Source organism: Oenanthe melanoleuca, chromosome 26 (genome assembly GCF_029582105.1).
Source record: "Oenanthe melanoleuca isolate GR-GAL-2019-014 chromosome 26, OMel1.0, whole genome shotgun sequence".
NCBI classification, from domain to species: domain Eukaryota; kingdom Metazoa; phylum Chordata; class Aves; order Passeriformes; family Muscicapidae; genus Oenanthe; species Oenanthe melanoleuca.
The window spans coordinates 4584662-4594908 of NC_079359.1; the positions used below are offsets into that span (position 1 = coordinate 4584662).

The 10247-nt window shown below is 58.9% G+C and overlaps 1 protein-coding gene across 1 annotated transcript; it reads left to right on the forward strand.

Moving 5' to 3' along the window:
- Positions 1 to 803: 803 nt before the first annotated feature.
- GNAT2 (G protein subunit alpha transducin 2) lies at positions 804 to 9876 on the forward strand. The gene is made up of 9 exons (XM_056511235.1): positions 804 to 2842; positions 3682 to 3724; positions 3911 to 4052; positions 4196 to 4353; positions 4867 to 4995; positions 5200 to 5329; positions 6658 to 6811; positions 7265 to 7462; positions 9011 to 9876. The coding sequence occupies exons 1-8, from the start codon at positions 2725 to 2727 to the stop codon at positions 7453 to 7455; spliced, it is 1065 nt and encodes a 354-aa protein (XP_056367210.1). The 5' UTR covers positions 804 to 2724; the 3' UTR covers positions 7456 to 7462; positions 9011 to 9876.
- The last annotated feature ends 371 nt before the right edge of the window (positions 9877 to 10247 follow it).

Sequence of the window (10247 nt, forward strand, 5' to 3'; positions counted from 1 at the left end):
CCGGGACAGCCGCGATCCCCCACTCCAGACAAACGTGACACCCCCCGAGGAGCCCTGGACCCGTGTGGGGTCAGCCGTGACACCCCCGGGATGGACGTGCCCCCCCCACCCGGGACAGCCGTGACACCCCCGGGATGATGGACGTGTGCCCCCCACCCGGGACAGCCGTGACACCCCCGGGACGGACGTGTGCCCCCCACCCGGGACAGCCGTGACACCCCCGGGATGGACGTGTGCCCCCCACCCGGGACAGCCGTGACACCCCCGGGACGGACGTGTGCCCCCCACCCGGGACAGCCGTGACACCCCCGGGATGATGGATGTGTGCCCCCCACCCGGGACAGCCGTGACACCCCCAGGATGATGGATGTGTGCCCCCCACCCGGGACAGCCGTGACACTCCCGGGATGATGGATGTGTGCCCCCCACCCGGGACAGCCGTGACACCCCCGGGACGGACGTGTGCCCCCCACCCGGGACAGCTGTGACACCCCCGGGATGATGGATGTGTGCCCCCCACCCGGGACAGCCGTGACACCCCCAGGCAGCTCTGTACCTCTGTGGGAGCACCCGTGACCCCCCCCCCTGGGACAGCCCTAAGCGCCTCCTCGGGGACAGTCACCCCCGGATTCACCCTAATGTCCCCCCGCCAGACATCGTACCCCCGCGAGAGATGGCATTGGACCCCCCCAAAGTGACAGCGACGCTTACAGAATAGAGTCACCCCCCCGAAGTGGACACTGACCCCCCAACAGGCACTGCTCCCCAAAAACACAGGGTGTCGTTCTTCCCCATCCGGAGACTGGTCCCGTCCCGGTGGGAGTCCGAGTGCCCCCCCAGCGGGCACCGTCACCCCCAGGATGGGCATCCCCCTGCCCAGGGCACACAGACCGTCACCCCCCCGCTTAACACTGGACCCCCAAAGGCACCGAGTACCTCCGAAATCAGCGAACACCCCCCAAAACGGGGCATCACCTCCTCCACGACGATGATCCCCCCCCAGAGATGGTGCCGCACCCCAAAAGGACTCACATCAGCACTCCCCCGGCTCAGACCCTGCTGAGCTGCTCTAGGAATGTCCCCACGGAGCCCCTGCCCCTCCGAGTGCCCCAAATCACCCCCCAGCCAAACCGGGGCCACCCCAGAAGCACAGCCCGGCTGCGGGGGTGCCGGGGGGCACCTCTGCCCCTGCTCTGTCTCCGCGTGTCCCTACCTGGGCCGGGGCTCCCGGTGCCGGGGTGGCTCTGGTGGCTGTCGGGCTGTGTCCCCTCCGGGCGCCCCGAGTGTCCCCTAATCTGCCACTGGCGCGGGGGGGTATTTTTAGCCGCTGTTAGAGCGGAGAGAATGTCACCCACCCCCTCTCTGTGCCCCCCACCCGTTGTCGAGGGGGCGAAGGGACAGCGAAGTGACACCACCCGCCAGGGCCACCGCTGTGCCAGGCTGGGAGGGCACAAGAGCCACGTGGGACAGTGGGGACCCCCAGCCTGAGTCATGTCCCCTGCCCCGCACTGTCCGCACACGCGGGGAGGGGGGTGGCGTCTGGTATTTTAATTGGACCCCCCTCATTAGCGCCGAGTTCATTAGAGGCTCAGAGAGGGCTTTGTGTCCGCGGGGACAGCGGGAACAGAGTGTCCCCAAGCAACGGCGCTGGCAGGGAACGTGCGCCCGGTGGGACGTGGGGACAGCGGTGCGGCGACATGGAGCCCCCTGGGAAGTGCAGGGATTTAGGGACCCTAGACCCAAACATCGGGCACCTGCAGGACTTGTGCGAGTCCCAAAGCCCACCCCGGGGCGGGGGGCTCCCCCTGCGGTGCCCACCAGGCTCGCAGGAGGAAGGGAAGGCACCCACCTGTCCTCCAGGGTTTGGGGGGGCTGCTGGGCTGGGGGATGGGCTGGGAGGGGGGTGCTGAGCCCGGGGAGAGGAGGAGGAGGAGGAGGAGGAAGGCTGAGCCACGATCCCATTAAAGAGCTTAGGCAGCGGGAGGGCGGTGCCCAGCGGGGCAGGATTAGGGGGCCTCGTAACCCACCCCCGGGGGTAATTAGCTCCCTTTTCCCTGCAGGAGGAATCCCCCAGTGCCACCGTCCCCTGCCATCACCCCCCTGCCACCACCCTGTCCCCCTGTCACCACCCAGGCCCCTGACACAGCTCCAGAGCACCCAGGGGAGAGGGACACACATGGGCTGATCCCATCCCCAGTGGTCCCCCAAAAGTGGGATCACAGCCCACAAACAGGAGGGAGCCCCAAAACGATCCCCACTTCCCAAGTGACCTCAGGGGAGTGGTCCCCACGGGCAGGGGTGTCACGCTGATGCTCCTCCTTATGTAAAGCTCCCTGCCCACCTCCCTGAGATGCTCCGTCTTTTTTTTTCCTCCCTGAGCCCTAATCTTTGCCATCTTGGGCTAATTGGATTTCCTGGGTCACATGGCAAGATAAAAAGTCCCCAAATCCCACGGTCAAAAAAAATCAGGTTATCCATGGGGAATTAAGGGAGAGAGCGGGGGGCAGCCAGCAGCGAGGACCCACCAAAGAGGGCTGAGTGCTGCCAGCTCGGGGCACCCCAACGTTAGGGTGGGGGGTACCTGCTTCACCTTTTTTGGAATTTCCGGCTCATCCCTTTGTGCCCACCTCGTCACCGAGGTGTGCCTATTATCTCCTTGAAGAGCTGGAAAAACCTGGGGACCTAGAGGAGATTGTGGAGTTACTGGAGGAGGAGAACGAAGCCATGGGGAGCGGCGCCAGTGCTGAGGACAAGGAGATGGCCAAGAGGTCCAAGGAGCTGGAGAAGAAGCTCCAGGAGGATGCAGATAAGGAGGCCAAGACGGTCAAGTTGCTGCTGCTTGGTAAGGCTGGAGGGAATGTCCCCTGGAGATGTGCCTGGGTTTCCACCCCATTGAGGCTGAGGGGATGTGGGGATGGGGAGGGGGACAGGGAACCCAGGACCCCCTGGGCTCCTCCTGCCCTGTCCCTGGTGCCCCTTGGACAAGCTGCCATCAGCCTGGAGAGGTTGTCCCGCCACCAGGACGTCCCCAGGGTCATCACTGGGAAGGGCTGGAGGTGACATCGGCTCTTGGGGATGGCAGGCATGAGGGGGACAGTAGGGGGACAGGGGAAAGGGACCAAGGGACTGGGTCCCACTGAGGATGCCCCACATCTCAGGGGCATCAGTGAGAGCCTGGGGAGATCCTGCCACCAGCACCCCAAAACCTGCAGGAACCATCTCTTTGGGGGTCCCTCCACACCCCACAGGGCAAGGGGGTGACCCTGTGGGGCAGGGGGGTGACTCCATGGGGCAGGGGCCACCAGTGGGGCCTTATCCAGGTGGGGGGGCTGGGGTCAAGACGATTACCACCCTAATTCTAAGCAGCTTGCTGTGCTGCCCTAAGCAGCTTAGGGCCCCAAAGGCATCGCTGGGCACTGCCCACGGTGGGCGGGAGGTGTGGGACCTGGGGCACCTGCATCCAGGAGGGTCCCACCACCTGGGGGTCCCCGAGCTGGGGTCCCACACGGGGTGTAAGGGGTGACAGGAGTGTGGGGACAATGGCAGTGGTGGGAAGAGGCCAGGCTGGGGTGTCTAGGCAGGGGCTGGGTGAGGGACAGTGGCTTTGGTCCCCATGGGGTGCCCATCACTGTGGCATCAGGCCCTGATGGGCACTAAGGTGTCCCTCCCACCCTTTTCCAGGGGCTGGAGAGTCAGGGAAGAGCACCATCGTGAAGCAGATGAAGTGAGTATGGCCTGAGCCAGACTGGGGAGGGGGAGGCCACCAGGATGAGCCACCAGCTCTTGGACATGGGGTGGCTGGACCCCCAGTCACCCCCTCCATGTCACCTGGTGGTGCCCAGTGTGGGGTGGTGATTCCCACCCCAGAGGGGGTGTCCTGGCTTGGGGCTGAGGCCACTGTGCCTGTCAGGATCATCCACCAGGACGGTTACACAGAGGAGGAGTGCATGGAGTTCAAGTCCATCATCTATGGCAACATCCTCCAGTCCATCCTGGCCATCATCCGCGCCATGTCTACGCTGGGCATCGACTACGCTGAGGCCTCCTGCGCGGTCAGTGGGGCGCTGGCCCTGGCCCTGCCCCCCCAAACCCCACGGGGCCAGGGCAGCCCTGGAACCCGGGCCCACAGCAGTCCTGAGGGCACTTTGGGGGACAGGGGCCACAGGAGGGTTGGTGACGAAGGTCCCTCTCGCAGGATGAGGGCCGGCTGCTCTTCAACCTGGCTGACTCCATCGAGGAGGGCACCATGCCCCCCGAGCTGGTCACCTGCATCAAGAAGCTGTGGAAGGATGGGGGGGTCCAGGCGTGTTTCGACCGCGCTGCCGAGTACCAGCTCAACGACTCGGCCGCGTAGTGAGTGGGGACACGGGCACACAGCGGCTGCTGGGGACCCCGGCAGCTCATGGCTGGTTCTAACCCAGCCTGGCAAAACCCATCTCCTCCCTGCTCCAAGCCTGCCATCCTCCATCCCACTGGTGTCATCCTCCATCCCACCAGTAGTTCTCCATCCCACCGTCATCCTCCGTCACACCAGCCCCATCCTCCATCCTATCAGTGCCATGCCCCATCCCACTGCTGCTGTCCTCCCTTCCATCAGAGCTGTCCTACATCCTCCATCACACCAGTGTCCTCCCCCATCCAGCTGGTGCCATTCTGCATCCCCAAAGTGCCATCCCCATCCCAAAAGTGTCACTGACCTGCAACCCCACCACCCTTTATGTCCCTCAGCTCCCCCAGGGATGTTACTGCCTTGGAGTCCCAGTGTTTGGCAGAGCTCAGCCCCACAACCATCCCCAAAAGTCCAGGGGAAGGGGGAGTTATGGGCAGCTCCTTGGCAGCAGGTCACATCCGTTCCTGTCCCCTCAGTTACCTGAACCAGCTGGACAGGATCACGGCCCCCAACTACCTCCCCAACGAGCAGGATGTGCTGCGATCCCGAGTGAAGACCACAGGGATCATCGAGACCAAGTTCTCTGTCAAAGACCTGAATTTCAGGTGTGTGGGAGCCTCCCTCACTTCCATGACCACTCCTCCATGATCCCCCCCAGCCCTGATGGCAGGGAGGGATTTTGGGATGAGCCTGACACTCGAGGGACCACCAATGCCTCCCACGGGCAGCGATTCCTGCCCCCCACGGGTGTGGCACTGGGGGGTGTCAGGAGCAGGTGTGCGTGTCCCTCATCCTTGTCCCCTCCCCAGGATGTTTGACGTGGGAGGGCAGCGCTCAGAGAGGAAGAAGTGGATCCACTGCTTCGAGGGCGTGACCTGCATCATCTTCTGCGGGGCCCTGAGCGCCTACGACATGGTGCTGGTGGAGGACGACGAAGTGGTGGGTCGGGGTCCTGGAGGCACTGGGAGCCAAGGGGGAGAGGAGCAGGGGGCTCTGAGGGGGAGGAACAACACTCTGCACTGTCAGATGCTCTGGGTGATCCAGGAAAGGTGTGGGAGATGCGGGATGGAGCTGGTTCCCACCCAGCTGCAGCCAGAAAAGGTGTTTGCACTTCCTCTGGGCCATTATGGGTCTGCCTATGAGGAAACCCCCAAGTGCTCCTGAGCAGATCCTGAGAGCCACTGGAGAATGGCCACACACCAGTGAAGTGGAACAAAGCCAAAGGGAAGGTAAGAAGAGCCAGGAACCTGCTGGGATGAAGGAAAATCTGAGACACCTTGTGCCTCACTGTGCCCTCCGAGGTGAGCAGAGGGGGGAAGGAGGGGCAGCTCCCACCCTCCCAGTCTGGGGGCACAAGGACATGATCCAGTGTGTGCAGTGAGGGATGCACCAGCAGAGCCCTGGAAAGCAGCTCAGAGGGCACAAATCCAGAGAGGAGGAACATGGAACTCCATAATGGGCTTTTCTTTGAAGAAATAAGAGATAAGGGGTGAAGATAAGAAGAGTAGGAGCAGCTTCTTCCTTGGCATCTCCTTGGGACCCCAATACCTTCTGCTAAAGCTGGATCAGGGTTGGGATCTGCCATCCCTGGGCCCTGCCATGGCCAAGCAGGAGCTTGCAGCCTTTTCTCAGCCACGTGCAGGAGAGCATCCTTCCCATGGGAGCCCTTGGGAGAGGCTGGAATGCTCACCCAGCACAGGACAGGCCAGAGCCAGTGCTCTGCATACAGAAAAGCTGCTGCTGCGATGGGAAGCTGGATGAGGGAAAACCTGGAAAATCCACCTGCTGCCCACAAAGATGGAGGATCCCCCTTGTATCAAGAAAACCCTCCACTGGCTCTGTCTAGATGGATCCTCATCCCCTCAGGATGACACAGCAGCAAACTAAGAACTCAACATTTGCTCTAAAACTGGAGTTTTCCCAGCTCCTTCCAGAAGCCATGGTCCACCACGAGCATCCCCCTGGTGACTGGAATGGTGCTCACTGAGCACCCTCCTTGCAGGCTGCAAGGTTCCAATGGATAATTCTCCCAGTAAAATCACCACAATCCTTTTCTGACAATCCCAGGAGGGACTGGAACCACTCCCTACCCTGAGCATCACCTGGATTTATCTGTGATTTTGGGTGGGCAGGAGGGACTGGGCAGGCAGCAGGACCAGCTGCTGCTGCAGCAAACAGGGAAAAGCTCTTTTCTTGGGAATGGGGGCTTGGGGGTGGGCTGCAGTGGCCCAGAGGGGGCCAATCCATGACAATCTGCTTCCCTGCAGAACCGGATGCATGAATCCCTGCACCTATTCAACAGTATATGCAACCACAAGTTCTTTGCTGCTACCTCCATCATCCTCTTCCTCAACAAGAAGGACCTTTTTGAGGAAAAGATTAAGAAAGTCCATCTCAGCATCTGCTTCCCAGAGTATGATGGTGAGTCCAGACCCTTCCCAGCCTTACCCCTCCTCCTTGAGATCCCCCAAACCAGGGGCTGGGCTGTTCTGTGGTCCCAGCAAAGATGCAGGGATGTGTGTGATAGGGCTGGGGAAGGGGAGATGGGGATGATGAGAACTGATTCTATCCCAAAAAAAGGCTGGGAAGGGGATGGGGATGAGGAGGATCAGAGCTGATTTTATCCCAAAAAAAGGCTGGGAATGGGATGAGGATGAGCCAAACCAGCTCCGTCCTGCTCTGTGGGGTGGTGAATCAAATCCTGGGAGGCTGGAGCTGAGGAGAGGACAGATGTGGCCTCAGGAAGGCACCTGGAGGAACAGAAATGGGGTAAAAAGGAGTTTGTGCTACACATGGTCAGCACTCCACCCTTTTCCCCCTCCTCCGACGCCCGCCCCCACGGGAGCAGCTCGGCAGCATTCCCTCCCCCCACAGGTCCAAACACGTTTGAGGACGCAGGGAATTACATCAAGACCCAGTTCCTGGACCTCAACATGAGGAAGGACGTGAAGGAGATCTACAGCCACATGACCTGTGCCACAGACACGCAGAACGTCAAGTTTGTCTTCGACGCCGTCACAGACGTGATCATCAAAGAGAACCTCAAGGACTGCGGCCTCTTCTGAGCACCAGGTATGGGAGAGGCTGGAGCCAGAAAACTGGGAGAGGAGAGGGGAGGAGGGTGGTCAGAGCTGGCTCCATCCCAAAAAGGGCTGGGAAAGGAAGGGGGGATGAAGAGGAGGATGATCAGTATTGGCTCCATCCCAAAAAGGGCTGGGAAAGGAAAGGGGGATGAAGAGGAGGATGATCAGTATCAGCTCCATCACAAAAAGGGCTGGGAAAGGGGAGGAGGATGAAGGTGATGAGAGCTGGATCCTTCTGGAGAAAGGGCTGGGGAAGAGGACTGGGATGAGAAGGAGCAGAGTTGGCTCCACCCCAGAAAAGACTGGGGAAGGAGAGGGAGGTGAGGAAGAGAAGAGCCAGTTCCATCCCAGAAAAAGGGCTGGGGAAGGGGAGGGATATGAAAATGATCAAACCTGGATACCTCCCATAAAGGGCTGGGAAAGGAGGACAGGGATGAGAAAGAGCAGAGTTGGCTCCATTCCCAAAAAAGGGCTGGGGTGGGGGATAAGGACATTCAGAACCAGCTCCATCCCAAAAAAAAGAGCTGGGGAAGGGAGAAGGGGATGAAGAAAAGCAGAGCCAGCTCCATTCCCCCTCCCCCAAAAAAAAAGGCTGGGGAAGGGGCTGGAGATCAGGATAAACAGAGTTAGTGCTATCCCAAAATAAAAGAGCTGGGGATAAGGATGGACAGAGCTGGCTCCATCCCCAAAAAAGGGCTGGGAGGGGATAAGAATGGTCAGAGCTGGCTCCATCCTGCTTTGTGGGGTGGTGGGATGACTTGCTATCAAGTCCTGGAAATCCCAGTAGGGGAGGGGAGGATGGGCTGGGAGCAGTGGGGAGGGGGAGCTGCAGGGTCCCATTAGCCCAGGGACATGGTCACATCTGCTGAGCTCCCATGGGACTCAGTCCCATCCCACAGTGGGGTGGGCTCAGACTGACAATTCCCACCCTTGCACATGGAGTGATGAAAACGAGATTCCCAAATCCACCTGAGCTAAAGGGAATAATTTTATTCCTCTCCTGTTGCAATTCCACCTGCCCAGCCTCAGTGGATGGGAATCTCCCAAGGTACACTCTGCTGCTCCCAGCCTTTTAGCTCATCCTAAAACTTTAATTAGGGTTTATCACCCTAATTAGGGTTTATCATCCTAATTCTTGCACTAATTCTGAGCAACAGCAGCAGGAATTCCATCCTCTCTCCCTCCTTTCCAAGCAGCTCCCAGCCACTGGCTCTGGAACTTTGCTTTTCAGGGAACCTCTGGTGCTTCCCTTATCCTTGAATATTAACAAAAAAAGCAGGAAAAAGCTGAAAAAAAGAAACCAAAACAACCAAAAAATCCTCAAGCAGGTTCCCTGCAGGCAGGAGGCACCAGAAGGTGGCACTTGGAAAAGGGGGAGGCGTGGGGGGGATGCTCCATCCTCATCACCACAGAGGAAGGCAAAGGGATGAGGTGACATCACTGAACCCCACCTGAGTTTTCCCTTGTTTCCATAAAATTGCTGCTCCAAGCCCTTCCCTGGTGTGTTTAACTCCCTGTTCTCTCTCCTCCCTCCCAGAAGAAGAAACCATTCCCGTCTCACCGTTCTGCTGAGCAGAGCCAAAGGAAGAACCAACCCCCACCACACATCACTCGCTCCCACTTTTTCTATGACCTGCCCAAATCTGCCTCCTTCCAAACCCAAACTAGGAAGGGGCTGAAGCTCAACTTCCTTCTCCCTTTCATGGCCATTTCCTCTTTTATTTTTTTTTTCCCAAGGAAGGACCCCTGTTCTCAGCGTTTCACAGGAGGTTTGACACCAGAGAGCAGAGCCAGGAATAGGAATAGTGAGGGAATTTGGGAGGTAGGATAGACTAGGTAGATAGATTGCCCCCTTGCCCTTCCCTCTGCAGCCTATTCCAGCCCTTGGACCAAAGCTGGATTAATCCAGGATGGAAGTTCTGGGGAAGGTGGAGGCTTCATTACCTCCGAGTCACTCCTGGGAACCAACCTCAGTCTTTCCTGGGAACCAACTCAGCCCTTGGGCAGGACAAATCAGGGGTTTGTGGGGTTGTTTTGGGCCCTAAATGGAGGGAATTTCTCAGGCAGGAGAGGCTGGGGAAGGGAATCCCAACTCCAGCCCAGGAATGGGCTGGATAAAGAGGAAATGGTTACTTGAAAGATTTTCATTCTGCTACTTAGAGCTGCATTTGCTCTGTCTGTTTGTAAATAATCCATAGATGAGCCCTGTATCCATCCTCTCCCTGTCTCCTGCAGAGATCTCCCATGCAGCTTCATTAACTGTAGGAAAACACAATAAAGGAATACGCATGACGTGGATGTTCTTCCTTTCTCCCACTTCCACTTTGATCTATTCCTGTGTCCCAGAGCCTGGATCAAGAGATGTTTCACCTCCTTTGCATCCATCCTGGGGGTGTATGGATCTCTGGATCTCACCTGGATCACCCCATGGGCACTGCTGGGCTCCTGGGAGGGTGGGATGGGGGTCACCATCCCAAAAAACTTCCTGGGCAGTACCCCTGGATGAGATGAAGCTCCTGGATGAGTTTAAAGGATGAGTTATCCAATGTAGGATGGCTGGAATGGAATTGTCAAGCAGACACAGCTCCAGACAGCTTGGAAAGGATTCCAGAACAGGGAATCTCCCTCAAGGCTCCCCCTGCCAGCAGGCACGAGCCTCCCTGGGGAATTTATCCTGCATTTCTAATCAAGTGTTCTCAGAACAATCCCACCTCCATCCCAGAAGCACCCAGAGCAGAATTCCCACGGGGGTCACAGCAGCCAGTGAAATTTGG